Source organism: Eleginops maclovinus, chromosome 9, assembly GCF_036324505.1.
Source record: "Eleginops maclovinus isolate JMC-PN-2008 ecotype Puerto Natales chromosome 9, JC_Emac_rtc_rv5, whole genome shotgun sequence".
Classification (NCBI taxonomy): Eukaryota; Metazoa; Chordata; class Actinopteri; order Perciformes; family Eleginopidae; genus Eleginops; species Eleginops maclovinus.
This window is the reverse complement of record NC_086357.1, coordinates 8,159,219-8,187,212: the sequence shown is the minus strand read 5'-3', so window position 1 is coordinate 8,187,212 and position 27,994 is coordinate 8,159,219. Positions and strand designations below refer to the sequence as shown.

The 27,994-nt window shown below is 39.1% G+C and overlaps 1 protein-coding gene across 1 annotated transcript; it reads left to right on the top strand.

Moving 5' to 3' along the window:
• Window positions 1-147: 147 nt before the first annotated feature.
• Window positions 148-22,902, top strand: pomgnt1 (protein O-linked mannose N-acetylglucosaminyltransferase 1 (beta 1,2-)). The gene is made up of 22 exons (XM_063891653.1): window positions 148-318; window positions 504-742; window positions 2,076-2,178; window positions 5,857-5,972; window positions 6,054-6,119; window positions 6,343-6,456; window positions 6,544-6,661; window positions 7,525-7,623; window positions 7,748-7,875; window positions 10,605-10,675; window positions 11,228-11,303; window positions 12,297-12,380; window positions 12,535-12,576; window positions 12,812-12,870; window positions 15,341-15,413; window positions 16,199-16,327; window positions 16,961-17,086; window positions 17,311-17,375; window positions 17,502-17,546; window positions 17,670-17,805; window positions 19,155-19,264; window positions 20,327-22,902. Exons 2-22 carry the CDS (start codon window positions 623-625, stop codon window positions 20,406-20,408), a joined length of 1,962 nt encoding a protein of 653 aa, XP_063747723.1. The 5' UTR covers window positions 148-318; window positions 504-622; the 3' UTR covers window positions 20,409-22,902.
• The last annotated feature ends 5,092 nt before the right edge of the window (window positions 22,903-27,994 follow it).

Genomic DNA, 27,994 nt, shown 5'->3' with positions numbered 1-27,994 from the left:
CGTTGTTCAATACAAATATACAAAATAATAATTAAAATACAGTACATGAGAGTCACAAACTGGATATATAAAAAATAAACTGAATCGACACTGTGGTTATTACCTGTGTTTCCTGTTGAGGGCAGTAGTAATCAGAGCTGTGTTTAAAGGCGAAGAAGAAGAAGAAGAAGAAGATGAAGCATGCTGACGTAGTTTGCTCTGCGACACCGTTATCTTAATACATCCCTGTTAGCATGTAGCAGCTGTTCAAGCGACTTTTCTGCATTGTGTGGCCATTCACAATATTTAAACAATAATGCGAGGTTTACCGACGACCCAGTGAGTGGTATCTATTTTATTTCAGCAGAGGAAAGACGCTTAGAGAATGCCAAACTTTGCTAATGTACTAAAAGTGCCTAGTTGCTCTGCTTGTGTAGAACTATTCATCTAGCTACAATAAGCTAAACTTGGTGGTGAGCTAACTTTACTTCTGACCCCTGGGGTGCTTTACTCGTGTGTTTCAGATGATGATGTGACATCCAGCCTCGTCTCAGTCGGTGGTGTTGTGGAGCAGTGCATGTCCTGACCGCAGGAGGTGGAGCAGGGCAGGTGGAGGGTCTGAGCTCTGTTGTCGGTGCCCGGGATGGAGACCTGGACCCCCAATCCCCGAGCCAAGCCTTTCATCCCCCGCCAACAAAGAAGCTTGTACCTCACCTGGAAATACAAACTGACCAACAAGAGGGCGGTTCGTCGGTTCTGTCAGGTAAGCTAAAAACTGTCTCTCAACATCGGAGGTGTGTCAAAAGACGGTCTTGGTTTGTGTTGCAGCAGCAGCCCACAACAATTTAAAACTCTTTGATATAAACCCATTAAATACCTAAATACTGGTGTTGGAGATGAAACAAGTAGTCCTATGTTGTACTGAAGTAAAAGTAGAAATACCAAAGTGTAGGAATACTCATGTTACAAGTAAAAGTCCTGCATTGCAAATGTTACCTCAGCAAAAGTAGAAAAGTCTGAGCATCAAAACATACTTTAAGTACCAAAAGTAAAAGTACTCATTATGATAATATGTTATGTTTTGATTATACATTTTGATGCATTAATGTGTTTATTACAGCTGGTGGAGCTACTTTTAATTACTTTGTAGACTGCAGGATAGCTTGTAGATTTTATTTCTGGTGTAACTAAAGTCTTAACATTGTACTTAAGTACAGTACTTGAGTAAATGTACTTACTTACTTTACACCAATTACAAAAACTCAAATAAGAGTAATTAAGTACACTTGCTTACTCTTTTAATGGCTCAACTGTTTCCATAATGTTTGAAATTCAAAGTCATTTTTCAGTTGGCAATGACATTCTAACATCTCAGACTCTCACATGTGTGCATGATTACATAACAAAGTAGTCATGCAAGTTATAAATCAGAATCAGAAACACAAGGTAGTGCAGCAGTTATACTAGATATACAAATTAAATTAAAAGTATGTCCATAATTAGACAAACTACATAGCCTGTAAATAGAGAAACATTTTATTAAAGTATTTAATTTACTGAGAGAATATAAATGTCTAAATAAAATGTAAGCCCTCCACAGGAAATATTGCTCTTTGTTTTTGTTTTGTAAAAGTTGTGTCATGAAATATGAAAGAATAGCTTATTGAGTGATTTGTGCTTGATTTCAAAAAACAAAGAGCAGCAACAGGGTGTACTATTTTTATCTTCTCACGGATTGAGTTAATAATGGGAACCGCAGGCACAGGTCTTCGCAGTAAACAACCACACCTACTGGCATCTGCATCACAAAACACAAAGACAAAGACAAGCAGGCAGAGCAACAGGCAAAAAGGGCGAGGTCACCACAGTTGCACAAATCATTCCAGCTTTTTGTCTCATTTAGCACTATGGGTTTATCTGACATTTCACAAGGACTACAAAAAGTCAGTTCCCCAAAATGTCAACATATGGTTGTTCTTTTTTCAAAAGGATACGATGGAGAAAGACTATGAGAGAGATGCAACTATCAGACTTCCGCTGTGGCCCTAAAAGAGCCTTGACTAGAAAATAAATGTATTTTTTGCCCTCTTCCACAGGCTGGTGCTGTGCTGTTTCTGCTGATTACTGTCATAGTCAACATTAAACTCATCTTGGACACCAGACGAGTCGCCAATGAAGACGCAGCAGCTCAAGAATATGGTGAGACTCATGTCCAGTGCTTTTTCTGTTTCCATTTGTTTAAATTTCACACGTGCACTGTACCCTCTAGGCCAGGGGTGGCCAACCCGCGGCTCTTTTCCCAGTCTCATGCGGCTCCTCAGTTCATATTGAATTTTAATTATGTGGTTTTTTTTTAGCATATGTATCCCAGTTCACAAAGGGTTAACAACACACAAGTTTCAGACCAATTGTTACAGAGTTTTTCTTTAGCCAATCAGAATGAAGATCCTGCAGTACCAGAGGCAGGCTTTCCTGCACTCACGATGTGACATTGAAGGGAAAGATCTGTTTCTGAACGGCAAAAATAAAACTCAGATGAAACCGTAATAACTCAATATAAATTTGTGAAATCAAAACGTTAACACTTTGCAGTTGTACATACAGTGGGGCAAAAAAGTATTTAGTCAGCCACCAATTGTGCAAGTTCTCCCATTTAAAAAGATGAGAGAGGCCTGTAATTTTTATCATAGGTATACCTCAACTATGAGAGAAAAATGAGAAAAAAAAATCCAGGAAATCACATTGTAGGATTTTTAATGAATTAATTGGTAAATTCCTCGGTAAAGTAAGTATTTGGTCACCTACAAACAAGCAAGATTTCTGGCTCTCACAGACCTGTAACTTCTTCTTTAAGAGGCTCCTCTGTCCTCCACTCGTTACCTGTATTAATGGCACCTTTTTGAACTCGTTATCAGTATAAAAGACACCTGTCCACAACCTCAAACAGTCATACTCCAAACTCCACTATGGCCAAGACCAAAGAGCTGTCAAAGGAGACCAGAGACTAAATTGTAGACCTGCACCAGGCTGGGAAAACTGAATCTGCAATAGGTAAGCAGCTTGGTGTGAAGAAATCAACTGTGGGAGCAATTATTAGAAAATGGAAGACATACAAGACCACTGCTAATCTCCCTCCATCTGGGGCTCCACGCAAGATCTCACCCCGTGGGGTCAAAATGATCACAAGAACGGTGATCAAAAATCCCAGAACCACACGGGGGGACCTAGTGAATGACCTGCAGAGAGCTGGGACCAAAGTAACAGAGGCTACCATCAGTAGCACACTACGCCGCCAGGGACTTAAATCCTGCAGTTCCAGACATGTCCCCCTGCTTAAGCCAGTACATGTCCAGGCCAGACATTCCGTTGTCCGGTAATTACCGGACATTGGCCGGGAAAAAAAATAAATGTCCGAGAAAATGAAATCTCACCGGTCAAAGTGTCCGTTTGAAATTGACTAATAATCCCTCTATCTAACTCAATTTGATTTTCAGAATAATACTACCATTTAGGCTAAGTCTAATGTAGTAACACAGTAGCCTTATGCGCATCGCAAGTTGTGGAGAGACATTACAAACTTTCGATTTCATGTCGGCAGCTGCCAATCTCAACACTGCCAAAAACCGTAAAAAGTAGTGTAATTATAGGCTACGAGGCAGTGTAGGCCTATGAATAATTTGATGGCCTCATGCCTATTAATTTAAAATGTTACTTAAACCGCACCATATCAGGTGCACGTCAAGACCGTTGATATAACTTACGTGTAGCCTATTGTTGGGCTGTTAAAAGTCTTAATTGTATGTGGGTAAGGGGGATTAGTTTATTAAACTAAATAGAAATATTTGTATTTATTTGTTATTTGTTTGATATATATGGAAGGATGATTGGTTCATCAGATACGTCTCTTAAAATTAACTCGCGCACCTCGTGCAAATAACGCATGGGGTCGTTTGCGCAATAAGTGTTCACGTAATTATTTGAAAGTAAGGCCAATAAATGTGTTAAATTATTTTTGTGTGTCAAATTGTCATTTTGTAAGCTACTAGTCTACTTCAAATGTTTCTACACTAGCCTAATTAGGAACGATGGAATATTTGACCGTGGTGTTATCAAAATGTCCGGAAGGTGAAACCTCGGCCGGTCACTTTGACCGGCAGATTTTTTTTCTAACGGAAACCCTGGTCCAGGCCCGTCTGAAGTTTGCTGGATGATCCAGAAGAGGATTGGGAGAATGTCATATGGTCATATGAAACCAAAATAGAACTTTTTGGTAAAAACTCAACTCGTCGTGTTTGGAGGAGAAAGAATGCAGAGTTGCATCCAAAGAACACCATACCTACTGTGAAGCATGGGGGTGGAAACATCATGCTTTGGGGCTGTTTTTCTGCAAAGGGACCAGGACGACTGATCCGTGTAAAGGAAAGAATGAATGGGGCCATGTATCGTGAGATTTTGAGTGAAAACCTCCTTCCATCAGCAAGGGCACTGAAGATGAAGCGTGGCTGGGTCTTTCAGCATGACCATGATCCCAAACACACCGCCAGGGCAACGAAGGAGTGGCTTCGTAAGAAGCATTTCAAGGTCCTGGAGTGGCCTAGCCAGTCTCCAGATCTCAACCCCATAGAAAATCTTTGGAGGGAGTTGAAAGTCCGTGTTGCCCAGCGACAGCCCCAAAACATCACTGCTTTAGAGGAGATCTGCATGGAGGAATGGGCCAAAATACCAGCAACAGTGTGTGGAAACCTTGTGAAGACTTACAGAAAACGTTTGACCTCTGTCATTGCCAACAAAGGGTATATAACAAAGTATTGAGATGAACTTTTGTTATTGACCAAATACTTATTTTCCACAATCATTTGAAAATTAATTCATTAAAAATCCTACAATGTGATTTCCTGGATTTCTTTTTCTCATTCTGTCTCTCATAGTTGAGGTATACCTATGATGAAAATTACAGGCCTCTCTCATCCTTTTAAATGGGAGAACTTGCACAATTGGTGGCTGACTAAATACTTTTTTGCCCCACTGTATGTGCGAGAAGGCCTGCTCACGGAAAGCTGGTAACTGACACAGAAGGACTCCCGAAGTGGTGAATCGCGGTAAATAAATAAATAAGAGAGAAAGTGCATCTCTGTAAGCAGAGCTTTTAGGTACAAGTGGAGATAGTTATCATGACAGGAAAATTAAATAAAATACACTTAATTTAATACTGTCATGAAGCAGTGTTTGAACCAACTTTAACCATGGGTTTGTTTTAAATACAAACATTTAAATATTCCTTTAATCTTAATACTTCATTTAGTGTTAATACTGCTAGGAGAGGTTTAAGTCAATTTCTGTCAATATCATGGTGACATTTACACAAAATCTGGCTGAGCATAGGTATGTGTGTCTGTCTGTGTGACGGTGTGTCTGTCTATGGGAGGGTGTGTCTTTGAGTGTGTGTGTCTGTGTGTCAATTATTGTACATTTTAGATTTTCATTTTGTATGCGTGAGAGATAGAGAGAGGCACATAGAGGAAGAGATTGAGGGAGCACACAGAAAGGCTGAGAGAAGGAGAGAAAGAGATAGGTGGGGGACATACACCGGGCATGTGTGTATGATGTGGCTCTTTGACGTAACACAGTAAAATGATTGGCTCTTAACCTCTTAAAATGCTGAGATTACAAGAAATAGGAATCTTATTATTAGGCTCTTATTATAGTCATGTTTACACAAGTCTAAGGAAATTGGCTAATGCATTTTTATTTGACTGATCCGTCTGCTTTTCTTTCCAAAGTTTTACATGCTTATTTGAAACACTGCTTTGTATGCATCTCATCTCAGCATGGCTTCACTATCGAGGAGCTAATCCTAGTCTTATGCTCTTTTTTTAGAGGACATTATTCCCAACATGGAGACGCCACGGAGGCCGGCTAATGGACGCAAAGTTCTGGACATTGAAGTGTACTCCAGCCGCTCCAAGGTCTACGTGGCAGTGGATGGCACCACAGTGAGTTCAAATGAAATTAAGTATTTTCATGACAAAAATATTTAACAGAAAACATACCTATATTTTACTCTTCTCCTGCAGGTGTTGGAGGATGATATGCGGGAGCAGGGCAGAGGCATCCATGTGATAGTTCTCAACCAGGCAACTGTAAGCACTCAATTTGTTTTCCCTGAATGTAACTGCACAATTAAACACATTTCTATATGGACCAGTGCAATATCCAAATTACAGTTAGTGCAATGTTTGCTAAAGGTGCTCTACTAAAAACGGTGGTATACATTCTTGTGCAAATAAAGACAATCGTGTTCACAGCCAAATAAGTATATATAAGGCCAAATCAGAAAAGTCCATCACTGTGTTTTTGTCTCAGGGTCATGTGATGGCCAAGAGGATATTCGACACCTACTCCCCCCACGAGGATGATGCCATGATCCTCTTCCTCAACATGGTGACACGGGGCCGAGTCCTCATCTTCACCATAAAGGTCAGTCACTGCAACTCTCCATTATCTGATGTCAGTTCCTCCTGTGATCTTCATACAGGGATGTATCAACGTGTTTTTGTCCCGCAGGATGAAGGCACGTTCCACCTGAAGGATGCTGCTAAGAACCTGCTAAAGACTCTGGGCAGCCAGGTGTCCCTCAACCTCAGCTGGAGGGACATGTGGACACTGGTGGTGAAGAAAGGAGGTAGAGGAGCACACTTTCACTTTACAAGCAGACTTAACTCTTTTTAATGCCGTATGATTTGCCCAAATTGGGGCGGCACTCTTTAAAACGTTTTTCAGAAAATCCCTTATTTCGGTTGGATTGTCTGTGTTTTGATTTTGTTATGTTGTTTATTCTGTACACACAACATCTATTGGACATTTGTTCATCCGGGGCAATGGATCTAAAGATGACGAGCTGAGTTAGGGTGTTCGTTGTTTTGGGAGTAAACCAGGTTTGGTTTGCTGCATGCATAGTTTTATGTAAATAATGTCCAGAAAAGAATATAGTCTTTTATATTTTTAGATATTTAAAAAAATATATATAACCCTGTTTTTTTTATACAGTGCTGTTTTTGGTCCTAATGCTCAGTTTAACTCCAGGAAAAGACACACTCTCCGCTCCGATTTACTACGACACTTTACATTGGTGCCTGTTAGCATTCTTCACAATTACTATACAAGAATAAATACATTTAAATGAGTGAATACTGCTACTCATTCAGTGTCACAGAGGGATTGCTTTGCTGGCTAAAACTAGTTTGGACGCGTATGCTCAACCACAACAAAGTTATTTACTTCTTGACAAAATTGGCAACATGGTGCATGCTCCAGAACTGTGCCAATGACTGCCACCTGTCCTGGTCAGCACACTAACCTAAAGTGTTGCACTAATACGCCACCCAGTGTTAAAAAAATAACAAAACCACCTTATACTTTTGATAATGGATGCAACAGAGAATAACATCTCAGGGTAGGGGGACAGGTGATCATTAAGTTAGATTTCAAATGCAAATTTTGCTTTATGAGAGGACATGTGACTGCATACTGTGTTCGTGGTTCCAGGTCAGGTGTATGGAGAGAAGCACTCAAAGTCTCCAGCTCTGTCCACCTGGGGGGACCCGGTGCTGCTGAAGACTGAGGTGCAGCTCACCGCCTCTGAAGGTAACACACAGTCCTAGTGTGACTATGTCTCAATAATGCAAAGCTTCTTTAAGGCCAAAACCTAACCTAACCAAAAAGAGTAGTGATGACTTGACTAAGTGACTGTAAATCCTCCGTCCGGCAGAGGCAGAGTGCCACTGGGCAGACACGGAGCTGAACAGGAGGAGGAAGCTGTTCTGCAGCAAGGTGGAAGGATACGGCAGCATCTGCAGCTGCAAAGACCCGGCGCCCATCGAGTTCAACCCTGACCCTGTAAGACACGCTGGACTCTTTACTCTTCTGTAATGTTAGTTTCATGTTCTGCTCTTAGTTAAGCAGAGCAGAATAGCTTGAACAGTTAGCTGAGTTGAGACTATGAATTAACATAATTAGTTCTCTATCTACTTACTAATCTACTTACTTTTTGGATATAAATTCAGCTTCAGCGGGGCAGATAAGTGAATATTGTTACTTTTTCAAAGAGCTGCTCTTCCTTTTCTCTCTTCCTATTGAGCGTAATATCAACCTTCTCATTTAACTCTCTGCAGGAAGGCCAATTGGCATATTTTCCACAAATATAGAGCCATTGCTTGCAATTAAATTCCTGTAAACGATTTTAAAATCGGTGCATGTTTAAATGAATGTATATACGGTAAAATAACACAAGTATCAGTGGTTGTGTTTCAGGGTGGTAAAGATTCAGTCAGAGCCAATTATTACGTGAAAGGAATAAAAATCTGAACTAACTGAAAATTCTCCAGTTTAGTTTACTGCATACAGTTAAGATCACACACACTATGTTATAAACATACAGGTTGATCTACTGCATTAACAAAAATGACCAAAGTGAAAACCATAAAGCAAATTCAGGCACCAACTGTTACGCCTCACCTCTTTATTAGATACACCTTGCTAGGACCAGGTTGGACCCACTTTGCTTTCAGAACTGCCTTAATTCTTTATGGCAAGGACTCAACAAGGTGCTGGAAACATTTCTCAGAGACTTTGGTCCATATTGACATGATAGCATCACGCATTTGCTGCAGATTTGTCGACTGCACATCCAAGTTGTCGTTCCACCACAAAGGTGCTCTATAGGATTGAGATCTGCTGACTGTGGATGTTCAAGAAACCAGTTGGGGAATATTTGAGCTTTGTGACATGCCGCATTATCCTGCTGGAATTAGACATCAGAATATTGTCTGGACGTTTTTCGCCCAGAGAACGGCCGCTCACTGGATACTTTCTCTTTTTCTGTAAACCCCAGAGTTGGCCGTGCATGGAAATCCCACTAAATCAGCAGTTTCTGAAATACTCAGACCAACCCGTCTGACACCAACAACCATGCCACGTTCAAAGTCACCTTTTCTTCACAATTCTGAGGCTATGTCTGAACTTTACCAGGTCGTCTTGACCATGTCTACATGTCTAAATGCTTTGAGTTGCTACCATGTTATTGGCTGGTTAGATATTTGGATTAACAAGCAGATGAACAGGTGTACTTAATAAAGTGTTCAGTGAGTGTAGATTCACACTTCAAATATTAGCCCAAAGAGCAGTTCAGCTTACAAAGATGAAATGTAGTCTGTTACTCCCTAAATCTAGCCAGAGTTTAGGGGTTGTACAGGTTCCGTCTGTCCCTGAAGCTGAGTTAATTTTGGCGGGGCTCAGGATTTTTATTTAATAGACCTCTCTCAGGTATGAGTAAACCTAATTTTTCTCCCTTTCCAGTGACCCACTCACAGCAGTAACGATAAGTGTGTCTCCCCATTAAGAGAGATGCTGTAGGCATTCCCACACGGACACATCTCACTGAATATTTATGTCTCGTTCTTTTCTCATGTATTTTCATAAATGACATGTTTGGAGCTCTATTCATTTATTTTTCATGACACAGCCGTCACTGCATCCTGTCACTATGTCAGTGCGGTGACTGTGTCCCAAAATAAATGAGTTTTAGCAGACTCCTCTTATGCGCTTCACTTACCACCAACTCCCTGAAGACGCTAATGACTTCCCTGTTACTGATCTTTGCGAAGAGGCTCATTTGCATAGAAAGGGGGCAATTTTACTCCTAATGTATGCATATCAGCTAATTTAAATAGGTGCATATTGCACAGAGGAAGAATAGCGCAGTTCCTGTTTGGGTTCATTTCACCCTTTGCTGCTGTTTTAGAATCGCAAAGTTTGTTTGTGTCTTGTAATTGTTCTAGGTTTAGTGGCCGTGAAAGCCACACAATCCTTTTGTGGATTCTCTGGGATCTAATGGGTGGAAATGACACACAGCTTTCCCATTTTTCCTTAAAAAATGAACCATTATGTTTAATAAAGAGGCGCTATAGTGCTTTATGGGGTTTTCCTTTTCCTGTAGTTTTTTGTACATGTAAATGGTTTGCAAAGGCTAAAATCCCAACATTCACACCAGAGTTGTTTTCACACACACACACACACACACACACACACACACACACACACACACACACACACACACACACACACACACACACACACACACACACACACACACACACACACACACTCCTTTGTCTATCTCCATAACATTGCGACATCATTATGTATCACTCGTGCTTCTATTGGCTAGTGCTCTAAGACTTTGTACGTGATAGACTATAAGCAGCTGACCAATCACAACAAAGGCGGACAGCTAACCAATCAGAGCAGACTGGGCTCTGGTTTCAAACAAAGGTTGAAAAAGAGGTGCTGCAGCACAGGCAGTATGAGAAAAATAAAGAGCATTTTGAACATTAAAGCATGGAAAAATGTCACAGTAGAGGCTCAAAATACAAACCTGAAACCTGAAAATGAACACAAGAGATCATGTATGTATGAGATCATGATCATGTCATCATGTGTAGCTGTGTAGGAGATGTGTAGTGTACACTTTGAAGTCACAGTAATCTCTACACTCTATTGTCAAAATAATACTCATCGTGAGTGCAGTGTCCCTGATTATTTCACTCCCTGTCATTTTCTGTCTCCAGCTGCCCAATAATAACGTCTTCAGTGTCCCGGTGGCCGTAATAGCAGGGAACAGACCAAACTACCTCTACAGGTAAGATCTGAAAAATCACCATGTAACCAATGGAGAAGGATTCTAATGCTGTTTCCTGTTCTATGAAATGCAGACGCACAGTCAAATTGCTCCAAAAGAGTTATGATTTATATTTTCAAACAAACAGAATAGTTCTGATTTTTTATGTTTACCTGCCATCTATAAAATGATTTTTGTCATTTCACAAATAAACTGCGTTTCAGTTTTTCCCTTAAGGTCATGAAGATAAACGAGGCCTGCAGACAGTGAACATTCCCAGATGTAAATGACTCGGTGCTGTAGTTGGCATTTTTAATTTATTCTACATAATATAACCCCAGTTTAAAACAGAGTAATGTCTGCAATAAGCCTCTTTTGTGGAAGCACAATGAAGAACGATGGCAGCGCCTCCCTCAGAAATACATTTGGCATTAATGAAAGGGGAAATTACACTGAAGCTGTCCTCCCTTTGTCAAATTGGTACAAATCACATTGTCTTACAAAAAGTAAATTGCACTCATTTGTCCCTTGTGTCTAAGACAAAGTTACTAAAGGTAATTCTCATGTTTTCAGGATGCTGAGGTCGCTCCTTTCGGCTCACGGCGTCAACCCGCAGATGATAACCGTCTTCATCGATGGATATTATGAGGTACCCAGTTTTTATTTCAAACTTCATAACCATATGGCATTTGTGCTGGTCATTACACAGTATAAATGCAAACATTATGGTACTTTGGTGGACATTTTTAAAGGTGCCATAGAATGGAAACCTGTATTTACCTTGGCATAGTTGAATAAGGAGAGTTCGGTACATTGAACTGACATACCGTGAACCTCAAACACCATTGTTTCCTCCTTCACGTGCAAATCATGAATATGCATATCACAGCTCTGAGGCAGCCATGGATCGCTCCTTGTAAACCAGCCAATCAGAGCAGAGCTCATCAAAATTATTTAAATGAGCCCAAATAAGGCAATTCAGCTTGTTTCATTGTAGGACCAAATCATAGGGTTATACATGGGCCTGTAAAACCGCATCTGGACCTTCTTTTGGATCAACCAAAGTTATATTCTTTGTAGACATCAGAGAACAATTTAAAATACCAGATAGATGCTTTCTATGGCCGCTTTAAGACTTGGTGTTATACTTTAGGCAATATTAAACACATATAAATCTGTTGACGCAATATGTTGGTTTCAGTACACAACTTCTGCTTGATTTGACAGCTTACGTTTAGAATTGAGAACCTGTTTATTTTTAACACTACAACTTAAAAAGGTGAAAAAGTGGCAAAATGTTCATTCAAATCAGGAAATCAAATCAACTTTTTAGTATACAAATTCTTTCTATTTCCACCATATACCATCATTTATTTCATTAGCCATCTGGGGCTTAAGTCAGGCTGCTAGAAATCCTTGAAAAACAATGTATTTTGGCGTTTTAAAGGTCTGAAAAGTGCTCAATTTAGAGCAGTACTCCTAACTGCGGAGAGTAACGTAGAGTTTTGACTTTGATTAGACATTCTTCTGTAAAATACTGTCACCAAACAACATTTTGATTGTTTTGAAGCACACTAACACCTGATTTAACGTAATAAGGCAGCTGCACCACTCATATTTTTTCTGTGTGTTTTCCACCCAGGAGCCTATGGATGTGGTAGAGCTGTTTGGACTGAAGGGAGTTCAGCACACGCCCATCAGCATCAAGAATGCCAGAGTGTCCCAGGTAACGTTTTGCACCCTATTTAAGGGTTAAAACATACTGTATCTGATCTTTTAACTTGAAGTCATATTCTCAAAACTGTTCATTAAAGTAACATCCAGGAGATTTACTATTAAAACTTTTCTTATATTGTGTAAATCTTTACTTTCTGTCACAGCACTACAAGGCGAGTCTCACTGCAACCTTCAACCTTCACCCTGTAAGTGCTCTGGTTTCCTTTTTGTCAAAACAAAGAGCATTTATTCTTTAATGTTTCTGATAATTGATTAATCAGATATGGACTATTTCCATCAAAAACAGCCTTTTTCAAAAGGTATTATTGGTCAGTTTATTCATTTATTACAACTGTCTGTTAACATTCAGCTTGTGAGGTAATACAGCAGACTTCCCATTTCATTACTGACCCAGTTTTATATACATTCTATTCTCATCAGGAAGCCAACTATGCCATCGTCATAGAAGAAGACCTGGATCTCTCCATCGACTTCTTCAGGTACGTCCTCCAGAATGCACCAACACTGCTAAAGACCACTTTGTCATTATATAAATGAGTATAGTGGAAATAACAAGTAAACATGTCAATGAGTAGGTATTTCAAAATAGGCAACTATTTCTATTATCTCTTCATTTAGTCTCAAGCAAAACCTCTTAAACCTTTTATTTTATCATTGCTGTTTATGGGTGAGAACAAAATATATAAATGAAATGCAAAGAAGAAGTATGTATAAAAGCAGATGTGTGTTTTCATTTTTCTGTTTTAATAACTGTAGGGTGGCTAGAGGTCTTTTTTTGCTATTTTAATCAGATGGTTTTTTCTGACAGATATTAACATGAAATCTGTTTTCCCGTCCCTTTGCCAAATTATGATTATGATTAATAGCACAACCAAAATGATCAGAACAAAGCAGCTGTTCACTGGAGTTATTCCCAATTATTTCATTAGACAGTCATTGATGTTTATGCTTTTTTAAATTTATTTTTATGCTCATAAGCTATGATTAAAATTGCCACCATGTAAAAAAACATGTTCTGTAGATCACAGCATCAGCACAGCGGACCCTCTCAGCTGCCACAGTGGCCATTAGGTGGCAGTAGATCCAAAGTGTTGAAGCTGATTTAAACGGTGTTGCAAACCTGGCATTCCTTTGTTGGACACACTGGGCTTTGAACTGTGTGTTTTGCGCTCTAAAAGCTCCAGCTCCCCTGCTGGGCTGACCGGCCCGTTTGAAGCACTGACATCAAACTGCTCAGAAGCACTCGCAGCCGTCATCTCAACTTCATTCTGCTCTCTGATACAGGCTTCAGGCTGTCTGAGTGGAGAAGACCCAAATGTGCCCTCCTTTCAACAAAGACACAATTTATTATGCTTTAACGAGTCCTAACTAAGTCCTGTTATTATGGAATGGTCTTTTATCTGAATACACAATTGATTCAGGATTTCTTCAATAACTACATTTATTTAGCAGATTGAAGGAAAAAGAGAGAGTTAGTTTCATGTTCAGTAAAAGTTTCCCAAACGGTTCGACACGGCACTTGAATAACGATGGTGCTACATAATATAATAGTATTTTGGACTGCAAGCCAGATCTTATCACCTAACGTCAACCCCGTACACACAAGAGTTTGAACACACTGAGGAGATCCCTCTGGTCAGGTTCAATACCCGGCAGAAAGACTGAAACCAGGAGAGTGAAGGCTGGTCCGAGCAACACTTTAATGAACATAATGATGCTCTGGTTGCTTTTTTTCCTGGCTGGTGTTTTTTTTTCCTTTTTTGTTCTGTCCTTTCTATTTTTCATGATTTTCTTCGAACTAGTTTATAATTCACAGCAAAACCTTGCATTTCTTCCTTACTTTTCTTTCATCAAAAATGTAAATTCAATGTTTTCATGATAAACAATGTACAGTTGTCCTATAACAATGCCCAAAAGTGCACAAAGTTATAGGACCTTTTCAAACTCTCACTCAAACCCATTCTAATATTAATATAATAGTAGAGCAGCAGACCAGCAGTGGCTCAGTCAGTAGGGGCTTGGACTGGGAATCGTAGGGTCGCCGGTTCAAGTCCCCGAACTGACTTGAAAATATGAAAGGTGGACTGCTACTTGGAGAGGTCCCAGTTCACCTCCTAGGCGCTGCTGTGGTGTCCTTGAGCAATAGCTGCCCACTGCTCCTAGTACTAGGATGGGTTTAATGCAGAGGACCAATTTCACTGTGTGTGCTCTGCTGTGTGCATGTATGTGACTAATAAAGAGGGTTTCATCCTCCGATTCTATCTTCTATTAAAAGATCACTGGAAAATCCAAGTTTATCTAACTTTAGATGTATTTGCCCAGAAGAAAACAGGTGCAACAGCCCTAATGTCAGTTAAATCGTATTTAAACCCTGTGTAGTGCGTGGGTACTTTTTTTAATACGGTTTTGAGATCCAATCCAAATCGCCCAACGAAAAAGAAATGTAATCATATGCGATCAACTATCTCTAACTGGAACAAAAAATGACTTGATCTTAACTCTTTTAGAGCAACTTCATACATAGTAGCGTAACAGTCAATTTACTAATAGAACTAAATATGTGACTGATCAGGGGGATGAATAGGAACATCTATAAATGGCCGTTGGTTTTGAATGCCATTTCCTCCGTCTGTAATGTTCAGATGTAGTTAGACATAAGACCCTGAATTTGCGTCTCTAAACTAAATATATTTTTTTCTGTGGTTTAAATTTTATAACATATCCTTCTACTGCTGTTTACTGAAAGCTTGCTGTTAAAGTTGGTCCAAAAACTGATTCAAATGTGGATATTTTGTCCTAAAATGTTCAAATATTTCTTGGAAGTTTACTTTTGCAGTCAATTTACTGTTGACCAGGGCAACAAGGCATATTCATTATCATCTTGTCATTTTAAATACTGATGTAGCTACTTATCTCTGTCCTAATATTGTTCCTCTTTTTCTCCTGCAGTTTTCTGAGTCAGACGGTCCACCTGCTGGATGAGGATGACAGTCTGTACTGCATCTCAGCTTGGAATGACCAGGTGAGTCCCGAATGCTCCACATGCTCACACACTTCCTGTCCTTCCTCTTAAAGCACCAGCTAAACTCTAGCTCACCTCCTTTTAAAGTGCAATTGAATTTGAAGAATGCATCTCAGAAGGCTAAGCTGTACGGACATGAACCATAATACATGATGAACAATCTTTTTCTATTTTAGGAAACATGTCCCAGACAACCTTTGACTTTTCATATTCAGGCCAATGAAACAGGAGCTGGCTGTATGCCAATAGCCATTAGTGACTTAACTGTGTAAAAATCTGTAAGGACTTTTCACTGTTGACAGATTGTAACTTATTTTCTGTTCTTCCAACACATTGTCCTTTACACAGAGCCCAGTTCAGATAGCCAAAGGCAGACCTACATAACTGATTGTCCTGTCGCACTTTAGATGCATATATGTGCGCCATTACCTGTTAACGGTTGCTTACCTGCCATGTGTAAATCTCTGGAGGTGATAGTATTGTTCGGACTCAACAAAAGAACATGTGATGAGGACATCTATCAGTTTTCTTTTAACCCCAGGGTGTAACTCAACATGATCCACCGTGTAAAGAGACATCACAGGATCTGGTTTTCTTGTTCTGTGCTCCTAAATATAGAACATCCAAGCACTTTTCTTGTTTTTCTCTCCTTTTTAATGTTCTTTCTGCCTCAATGTTGCCTCATTATTTCCTTACCCACTGACTGACCTGCAGGAAGGCTTGATGCCCACAAAGAAGTTGTATATATGACAGCTTTTGTTTTGGTTGTTGTTGTTGTTTTACAGGGCTATGAACACACAGCAGAGGACCCCGCTCTGCTCTACAGAGTGGAGAGCATGCCCGGCCTAGGCTGGGTGCTGAAGAAGAGCCTCTACAAGGACGAGCTGGAGCCAAAGTGGCCGACCCCTGAGAAGGTGCAGGATTCCAAAACCCTAACCAGTGCTTTTTCACGTTACCAGTCATGCATTTTTTACTTCCAAATATACAATTTTGCACATCACACCACATTTTATTTCCAACTTTCCAATACTTTTCTTTGAAAATTACTTCATCTGAGTTATTTAATCAGTTTTTAATATGTATTTAGGGACTTTTGCAGACATAAGTTAGACATCATTAGATACTAGCTAATGATGAAAGTGGAATATTGAAGAACTAAATAGCCATAAGAGCCCACCAGAGATTCAAATAAGGATGGAAATCCGTCTTCAAAAAGGATAGGGAGGATTTAAAAAATGGTCAGAGTGTTAAGTTAGAATCTAAAGGCGTGAAAAGTGCAGAAACAACCTGCACTGCCATGTGCCTGACGACTCTTAGTGTGTGTGATACAAAATGTTTATATGTTCACTGAAGTCCTTAATTCCGTTTTCTGTCTTAACAGATACTTACCTGTACATCTTTTTAATCATTTTATTTTTGTTTTATTATCCTGTGAACCACACTGTCCTGTTTTTCATTCTTATTCTGTTGCTGCTTTAACTACTGAATTTCCCCACAGGGATTAATAAAGGTACAGCTTATCTTATCTAATGTTTTCTCTCTTGTAGCTGTGGGACTGGGACATGTGGATGCGAATGCCTGAGCAGAGGAAAGGCAGAGAGTGCGTCATCCCCGATGTGTCCCGCTCGTACCATTTTGGAATCATCGGCCTCAACATGAACGGATATTTCCATGTAAGATCTCAGAGAAACTTCATTATGTTTCTTTAATTTAAACAATATTGCTCTATAAAACAAGTTTAAGTTGTAACCCGTGGTGACACAATTCAGCTTCAATATGTTATGGTAGGCCATTTCTTTTCCAACTGTCAGTCCTGGGTTTCTTCTTATTCTTCAAGGTAAAACACTATTTGATGATCTGTAATGAATGTCTATTTAAACTGTTTTCTGTCTCCCAGGAGGTGTATTTCAAGAAACACAAGTTCAACACTGTTCCCAACGTGCAGCTGAAGAATGTCTACAGGTTTGTACCCTCAGATTATGAGATTTCTGTTCATAGATGTTCTGCTTTTCATATCATCCTTAAGTCCTTAAACTTTTTGTGGAAAATAATGATGCAACCCAGTCACAGTCTCGGTGTTCTTTACAGCTTGAAGAAGGATGCGTATGAAGTGGAGATCCTGAACCTGCTGAAGTGAGTGTGATACACACTGAGCCTGAAGGGGATTTAGATGACATTAAACATGTTTTATTCAATTTGTGGTGTGTGTGTGTGTGTGTGTGTGTGTGTGTGTGTGTGTGTGTGTGTGTATCCCAGGGAAGCAGAGGTGCTGGACCACAGCAAGAACCCGTGTGAAGATTCGTTCCTTCCAGACACAGAGGGGAAAACCTACGTCATGTTCATTAAGATGGAGACCGAGACGGACACCTCCACCTGGACGGAGCTCGCCAAGGTACTCAGTCAGAGCTGGAACACTGGCTGGTGGACTTTTAATAGGTCCATATCAGTGGTTGTGCAAAGAATAGTCCACTAACGTCTACTAGAAACGATTAACCACACGTTCCCAAATCTACGATCAGTTTTTCCATTGGTTTTCGTCACTGAATTCTGTTAAATTTCACCTAAAGGTCACCTATGAAAAATCCACTTTTTCATGTCTTAAATGTATTTGTTAAATTCTGATCACTTACAGGAGTTATTTCAGTAAATAACTAAAAAGAGCATAATAAGCTATTTTATAATGTCTACTGTATGTCCCCATCACACAATCCCAACACCTTCAAAATGAATAAAAAATAGTAATAATAATAAGAGAAAGTAAGGTAACACTTTACTTGAATGGGTGTTCATAAGACTGACATAACATTGTCATAACCATGACATTACACCTGTCATAAACATGAATACTTATGACAGTTGTCGTTAAGTGTCATTCGGTAAGTTATGTCACTTTTGATGCAAAGGTGACATTGTTTGAGATGTCCTTGTTATGACAACTTGACATAAACCAAGACAACACAACCATCATAAACATGTCATAGCAGACCTAACTGTCAAACTTAAGAAAAACGTTTAGCTTGATATCTTAGTGCGACATTAAACCGTCATAGATGGATGTCTGCTATGACATGTTTATGACAGGTGTTGTTGTCTTGGTTTATGTCAAGTTGTCATAACAAGGACATCTCAAACAATGTCACCTTTGCATCAAAAGTGACATAACAAAAGTGACACTTAACGACAACTGTCATAAGTATTCATTAATGTTTATCACAGGTGTAATGTCATGGTTATGACAATGTTATGTCAGTCTTATGAACACCCATTCAAGTAAAGTGTTACCGAAAGTAATCTATAATTTAAAATAACCTTGCTAAAAGCAGTAGTTCTACATTTGATGATCAAAAAACATAAACAGTAAGTAAATAAATTAAATTTGGTTTAGGGAATATATTTATTAATTGTGTATTTTTTGTTTTGGATAATATTTGTTTCTGTATCCTTCCACATTAAACAGCTAGATTCATATTCCTGTGATTTATTTAGTCAATTTTATAGATTTAGTTAATTGTGTAAGTTAAACTAACCTTCAATGTCAATATTTTTTGGTTCTTATATTTGGTCCTTTTATAGTTGTAGTGGTCAGGGACTGCAGTTTATTCTTAGAGCTGTTTCGTGATCTGATGTTTACGCCTTGCCTTTGTCAGGAAGGAAATATATAAGGCAACTATGTGTTATGCTCTTGTTGAACCCTGCCATAATGAACAGGATTATAATCTGTGTCCTTCTTTTGCTGCTCAGTGCCTCCATGTTTGGGACCTGGATGTACGGGGATACCACAGCGGCCTGTGGCGACTCTTCAGGAAAAGAAATCATGTCCTGGTGGTGGCCGTGCCAATCTCCCCGTACTCGTGAGTAGACTGAATTTATGCTTCCGTTATACTTGCGTTTGCATAGATTGCATTGTCTGCCTTATGTCAATTTCCTCGCCTGCCTGTGTTCGTGTTCAGCAAAAAAATATGACACGCAGATTTAGTTAAGCACACACTAAATAGGTTAAAAATAAAAAAGGGTTTAAGTCTTCTGTTGGCTGTATATTTTGAAGTAGATAATGGCCTCCCCAGCTTCACTTCAATCACTTTCATAAGAGGAAAACCTTTGAAATGTCACAATTTTACTCGTGGTAAATAAGCAAATATTACTTTACTTTTACCATACTTCAAATGGCACCGCTTCTGGATTCCCAGGGCAGTTTGTTCCCAGGTGAGGGACAACATGTGTCTGTAGAAAAAGCAGACGTGAGGCTAAATCATCTAATAAATCAGCTTAATGAAAACTCAGGAAAAGATCGGCCTCATTTTCATGCTCTGCCACGGTTACTTCCAGGCACATGCCTATACGGACAGCTGTATGGATTAAAGTGCATCTGCTCACTCAGACACTTAACATAAGATCTTAAATGGTGACTTCTTATGAGCAATAAATCTTTACATCTTCTCAAAGAATTTTGAAAAAACGGTAGTGTCATCATGGACACTGGGTGTAGTCCCCAGGCGTTGACGATAACTTGTACATGAATCCATATCACAAAATGTGGACACAAAAGCAACGACCCAACAGCAGACATACCTTCAGCTTTTCTGCTTTTTGGACTGTTATAAAATATTGATGCTACTATAATTACGACAGCAGCCTCAAACTCTGTGGACATGTATTTTTGTATCATGTGTTTTTCTCTTTTTCTCTTCTGTATTTTAATTGAAGCTTATTTATTCATAGTAAATCAGCAACAACCATTGCTTGTATTTGATTTAGTCTTTTCTGCCATGTGGTAGGTTAAAAATGACACTTTAGTGTAGAATCCAAGTTACCCTCACCCATCCCCAGCAGCAAACACAAATGTCACTATATTTCCCTTTTCTCATCTTTCACCTCTACCTGTCCACCCTGTCCTTCTCTGTCTCACCACCTAGTGTGAAGAAACCAGCCAGTGTCACTCCCATTCAGTTAGAGCCTCCGCCCAAAGAAGAGGGAGCCGTGGTGGATCAGATGTAGCCCCGACGTTACGCTCTCTGTCGCACACATTGCACACTACAACCAGCCCAGGCCTTAACGACAACAACAACCACTAAAAATCCAGCCTGGGACCCACAAACGTTCAGACTTCTCCTAGATTGTGTCTACGAGTGGACACCAGGGAAATGGAATCCTATTTTTCGAGGGGTTAACACTACAAACTGCACTACTACATCCGTCCAGCAGGTTGAGGAGGAGCGTTGTTTAAAAAAAACAGGTTTTGGTGACTGAACAACTGAGACGGTATATGACTGTCAACAGCTGTCTCTTTCTGTTGCCGTGACAACTGTGACGGCTCCACGGTCTGTTAAATTTCATTTCAAGCTGTGACTTTTTCAGCGACAACGGTACAAATGACACAAATCAAACACTCACCAGATTTCGGAGGTTGTTGTGTTTTTTTAACTACTGAGTGTTCATTTTGTACGTTTTAACTTATCTCTATTTATTTTACATCTATCAATCAAACAAGGAGTTTAGGTGGTTGTTTGCTATTTTATTTTTAAATATCCACTTTTATCAAGAACAGTGCATTTTTTTAAAAGCCTAACGTTTACAGGAAAGGACATAATAATGTATATACATGCCTATATATATTTTTTAACGAAAATGAAAAGGGTCAGCCTATTTTTAAGCGTTAGATATTGAGTTTGAGTGAAAGAATTCATAACAGACCTGTGGGTTTCAACTATTATTCACTGCTCGGGTCAGCCTCTGATCAGGTTCCATGAGGGAAACTCTATGGTGGCTGACAAGGGACTAAATTAAGAACATATTCACTTATACAGCAACATGACTAATCTGATTCTGCCACAGTAATTGCTAATTAAACATCTTTAATCAAATAGTTCCTGATTTAAAAAAAAAAGTTATATTACATGCGTTAACTACATTGAAACAAATAAACAGTGACTTGCATTAACTGTATTATGTCAACAGGTTCCACATACTTATATTAGGTAAGTTGTAAGCAATCGTATTAAGTTGAACATATTGTTATTTTTAGTCAAACTTAATAGTATTGCTTTCAACTTACCTAATATAATTGTGTTATCAGTTTACATAATATATTTATTTAAGTCAACGTTTAAAACTAGCTATGGTTTCGCAGAACACAAATACATTTGTTTTCATTTGTAATTGAGAAATTAAACAGGAAAAGTATAGTTTTGGGGGAGTAATAGGTATTGAAAGTCAACCCTAGCATTCAACACTTTCAAAAGATACCCATTCCCATCATTTACACGACAAAGATAATTCATAACTTCAAAAGAAAAATCATAAAAGTCCAAGGCAAAGTTTTAGTGCTTCATTATTTTGCTTAAAAAAATGCTACTTTTATTTATTTTTTAATGAAAAGAAATAAACATGTCAAGGCAGTGTATATCCCATAGTGTTGCTGGCTAACTGCAGTATTTATTTTTCACAAAAGAGCTAGTTCTCTGTTTTGGCCTCTGTCAGCCACCGTAGGGTCAGAACAGAACGTTGGGACTTTAAACAGTTATACAATTTTTATGTAAATGCAATGCAGAAAGCTAACTACAGGTAACTGACTGCTTCCACTGCTGAACTATTTAAGAGCCACAGAACAGACAGATGTTTGAAGTGTCTTTGTGTGTTTTATGAATGAAAACGTCTGCTGTCATCGAAGCAAATAGCAGCAGAGGGAACTCATCTTTTTACAGCTGACAAAGGGACTTTGTTATTTGCCTTATTGTCAGTTTTCTGTGGTTAAGAAATTGGGAGGTTCTGAAACATAAACGTCCATATCAACAACTACAGTGATACTCCAATATATGACTTTAACATCTTTAAACATGAAATAAGAACGATCATGGTTGCTGCTATTGTATTAGGTACAAATATCTGAATTGATCTAAATTATATCTGTGACCCTCACAGCTGTGTCCTTACCATTTCAAGTGTTTGTGTTCCTTTTTTATCATCACATACTTCATTTAGCTTTTTATTTTAATTTCCAGCTGATGTAACTACGGACTAAATGAATGAGTGTGTGAATCCAGTTTCAATGTATCGAGCGGAGTATTTCGCAGAGTGGTTTGATTTTAATATTTGTATTTGTGTGTCCAGCGAACAACATATTAACTCTCTGGCGGATAAAACCACTGACTCAGCAGTATTGCAGCCCGTGTCGTGACTGAATGAATCTCCGTTTGTGTCCTGGAAATGTCATTAAGGTTTATAAGACGTTGCAGAGGTAGAATCTGCCTACTTTATAAGCTTGTTTTGCATTTTTGTCTTTTCATTTCAATTTCTCTTTTTGTGGTACGTGTGCTTCTTATTGTTTAGTTGAGAAACTACATCATTTTCTCCTCAACAATACGCTTGATTTTGTGTTCATCATTTGGAAAATTCTGCAAGGTATGTTTGATGGGTTTCTGGTGCAGTTTGACATATGTTTGAGTTCCTTTATCTTTTATCATGATAAACGAATAAAGATGTTTTTTACTGACGTTTCATAATGGTGCGCCTACTTTCCCCCTTCTGAGGTCATACCCTGCTGTATGTTATTGAAATAATTCATACAGAAGGATTTATTATTAGTGCATATTATTCATGAAATAAACTTGGAGCTGCTGTTTTTCTTAGCTCAGATTTCTGTACTCGTGTGGCCTTGTGCTGCCTGCAGATTTCCCCAGAGAGCTCGAGGCAGAGCAACGGTGAGAGGAAACGCATGCAGCGAGGGAAATGTATGCAAATCCTCGGGGCTCGGTGGATTTCTGCAGCCGCTGCGGTCTACCAAGGACAAATACTGCTTCCTGCCCTTTGAGCTCTGACTTTCATAACCCCTGATGTAATAAAACAGGAAAGATTTAGCTAGGATTATCGTCAAACTCCGATTATTGAAAATAACTTGTTTTTATTACGTTTTGCATCTTTTTAAAGCCTGGTATTTGAGATTTACATTTCCAGAGGTGGTTTTCCCACCTTCAAAGCAATTCTTTGTTCCCCTATTGCTTCACTCCTGTGTGAAATGCAGATTGAAACGTGACTGAGTTTGGTAGCTCAGTTGGCTTTTATACTGTCAAACTTCAGAATCAGAATCAGAAGGCTTATGATAGTGTTTGGTTACTCAGTTCACACTTTAAAAGTTATCTTTTGGGACTCAAAATGGCCAACAAGCTCCCAGGATGCCCTTATGTTGGGATTAAAGTCCTTTTGGCTAGTCCTGTGTGCTTTGAATGTATAATATAAACAGTTAAAGTCAAAATACAAGTTCACAAGCAAGTCTTTAATGTCTCTAATTGCTGGCAACTTGAATGATGCCACAATTTCCTTTCAAAAATTGTGGCATCATTCAAGTCCTTTTCAAGCAATGGTCTAATAATCTAATATACAAACAGTTTATCACTCATGAGTTTTAATTTGTTGCAAACTCCAGTATTGAAGGGAATAAAATATATTGCAAATCATGTCTTGACTCAATGTTTTGCATGTGTAAGCTGCAAGTTGTAGCATCCTCCACAGCTCTGGATGAACAGCCAGGCCTTAGATCAGGACCCTTATGATGTGACAGAGTTGCTGACATGGTATCACAACTTAGATTCAAAGACAAAATGTACCCAAATGCCCATGTTACAAATTGAGGAATTTAAAGATAAATATTTTGCATTTACCAGGCAATTAGCATCTAACCAAGATACCCTTTCAAGTTGCATCAGAGGAGTAGCATCCAGGGTGTTTGGGCTGATGCATACTGGGTACAGAAGTCAGGATATATTTGCTTCTGGCTGCATCATATCTCTTTCATTTTTTAAATCTCTGCAGTTCTAAGTCACTGCATTCGTCTTTTAAGTATGCACCAAATTCAAGATCTGAGCTAAATAAAATAACAGTGCTTTAAGAGTGCCACATAATAATAATAATAATAATAATAATAATAATAATGCATCTTTTATTGGACATTTTACTTACATTTGTATGTTTATATATATTTTATTGCACATTCTTACTCCTCTACTTACATATTCTATTGTACTATCTTTTATTTTATTCATTATATGGTGGCACAACTGTCACAAAAAACTTATTTGTGATTCTATTGATAATGAATCACCTGAGATAGCCAATTCTGACACTTCTGTTGTACAATAGGTTGTTTCTGTATCATTACAATTGGGTTTTATGGTGTTCATCTCTTTGGTTGCTCAATATAACACTGCACACTGCTACAAGAAATATTCGGATCAGATCAGACAGGTTGTCAAACTCACGTTAGCCAGTCTTTGTTAGTTACAAACTCTCTTCCTTCTTTAAATCTTCTCACTATTTCCTGTCTGACTTCGTACCAATTGATTCCATATCTCAACAACAAAAGACAACAATATACAGTGGTATGCAAAAGTTTGGGCACCCCTCTGAGATTTCATGACAATTTGCTTTTCCTTTATAATAGAAGATCACAGCAACAACATTTGTTTTCCTACAAAGATGTAGACGTTTTAGTGTTTTCCAGACCAAAATTGTTAGGGTAGCATTACATAGTTTTATTATAATAAAATAAAATGCAAAAAATGGGATGTGCAAAAGTTTGGGCACCCTTATAAATAGCATTCATTTCAACACCTGTATGGATTTATAGCTGACAGGTTGCTGCACAAAATTGCTTTGATTAGCTCATTAGACCTTCAATTACAAAGACAGGTGGAACCAATCATGAAAAAGGCTATTTAACATAGGTAATAGCTGGCTGTGCCTGGCCTAGGTTCTTTCTTAGGGAGTGGCAAGATGGGGACCTCAAAACAACTCTCCACTGACCTGAAAGCTAAGATAATCCAACATTATAAATTAGGAGAAGGGTACAAAAAATTATCTGACAGGTTTAAACTGTCTGTCTCCACAGTCAGAAACGTAGTTGTGAAATGGAAGGCCACAGGAACAGTCCGTGTGAAGGAAAGATGTGGTAGGCCGACAAAAATAGGGGAAAGGCACAGGCGAAGGATGGTGAAAATGGTCACAGAGAAGCCACAGACCACCTCCAGAGAACTACAACAACATCTGGCTGCTGATGGTGTAGTTGTTCACCGTTCCACAATCCAGCGTACTTTGCACCAGGAAGAGCTCATTGGAAGGGTGATGTGCAAAAAGCCTTTCCTGAGTGTTAATCACAAGAAGAGTCGCATGAGGTATGCAAAAGCACATCTGGACAAGCCAGAAGCATTTTGGAACAAAATACTGTGGTCAGATGAGACCAAGATTGAGTTATTTGGTCATAACATGAACAGGTATGCATGGCGAAAAAAACACACTGCATTCAATGAAAAGAACTTGTTGCCCACTGTAAAATTTGGTGGAGGATCTATCATGTTATGGGGCTGTGTGGCTAGCACAGGTACTGGAAAACTTGTTAAAGTTGAGGGCCACATGAATTCCTTACAGTACCAGGAGATTCTTGACAAGAATGTTCTAGAGTCAGTCACAAAGTTGAAGCTACGCCGGGGTTGGATTTTTCAGCAGGACAATGATCCTAAGCACCGATCAAAATCCACCAAGGAATTCATGCAGAAGCACAGGTACAATGTTCTGGAATGGCCATCCCAGTCCCCAGACCTTAACATCATTGAAAATGTATGGATTTATTTGAAGAAGGCTGTCCATGCACGGAGGCCAAGAAACCTGACTGAACTGGAGACGTTTTGTGTGGAAGAATGGGCCAAAATACCACCTGCCAGGCTTAAGGGACTTGTCTGTGGCTACAGGAGGCGTCTACAGGCCGTTATTGCAGCAAAAGGAGGCAATACTAAATATTAATGGAATTATTTCTTAGGGGTGCCCAAATTTATGCACATGCCTATTTTTGTTTGAATGCACATAAACATGTTTCTGTTTGACCAATAAAAGTTATTTCACTACTGAGATGTTTCTGTTACCATAAGGTATAACATATGTTAAAATGAAGTTGCTGCTTCAAAAGCTCAGCAAGTGACAAACTGATGCAGTGGTTTTCCTAAGGGGTGCCCAAACTTTTGCATACCACTGTATTATCATTACTGCTGAAACAAAGGAACTAAACGATCAACATAAGTATATAATCCAATTTGTTCTAAACCAGAACTGTTCATTTTTTACTGGAAACAGTCCACTCTGATTGAAAACATCTGAGGGTGCATGACCCTTGTCCAGGTGGACATCCATCTTTTCTCCGTCACTGACAGGCACCTCACTACTGCTAATGAAGCCTTTCATGTGTGTTTGTGAGCTGATGTCACTGTTTGTGTTTGTGAACCTGTCGGCTGGAGAACATTTGCATCAGGTCTAATTATGATGGATTTTATGATTGCATGTGATAGCAATTCTGTGTGTGTGTGGGGGTGTATGCGCGTGTGTTGCACTAACTGACAGTTCCATAGTGTCATGCAGCAATGAAGCATTTGTTTCCTCCTTACACACACACACATACGAATGTCTGTCATCACCAGCTCCAAACCCAGCCATTTGTGCCTGTCAGTCAGAAGTCGCTAGTTCGTATCGGTGTGTGTGGGTGGGTGTGTGTATTCGCCGCCTTTTAAATGTCATTTTTGACCTATTGAGCATTCTGATCAGCCGAGCTCAGAGGCTGATGGCTGAGATGTAGATGGAATATTGATTTTGTTGGTGTGTGTGTGTGTGAGGGATAGGAGAGCCGGGGGTTATTGTTAAACATGGAGCTCAGAAGCACTGAGATGATGAAAGATTTAACTCTAAATACCTCGCAGGTGTATAATTGGATGGAAAACAGACCGTGGTTTGTCTTCTCGCCGTTTGTCTCCATTTCTACATGCCTTGTTTTTGCCATGATGCTCATCAGTGTGTGTCCTCAGCAGAATTTATATTACAACAAAGGTTATTTTCAGTTACTTAATCAAACACACAGAAAAAAACAGAGGTCGGAGAGCAAAGTCATCTTGCCTTTATCTTCTATATTATTTATTCTCTTGAAACACATTTTATTGACTTTAAACCTTATCTTATAATTTGGTATCTTCATATATACCTTCACTCACACTCACACACACACACACACACACACACACACACACACACACACACACACACAAACACACACACACACACACACACACACACACACACACACACACACACACACACACACACACACACACACACACACACACACACCCACCCACACCCAAACACACACCTAGCCTTTGTTTGCCTTAACTATACCTATAATTATAAGCCATGTTGTTTCAATAGCATCAACAGTTTTGCGTTCATTGTTTTTAATAACCTTTGTAACATACTGAACGTCTTAGTTTATTGATAAAGTAAAAAAAGACTTGAAATGTTACGGAAGTATCGAGTTGAGTGTATATTATCTTCGAAGTCCAATGAATTAAGCTGATTTTCTTTGGACCATTTTGAGGCAGTGGAATTTGCAATATTGACATTTTTTAGCAAACAGTTGACACAAAGGAACATTACCACTCGCTTGCACTGTTTGTTTCAACTGTTAAACGTTCTTTAGCCTCTGTTTGGTTAGCATATCTAAATCTAATCAAAGTTTATTTATACAGCCTGATATCACAAAACACATGTCTCAG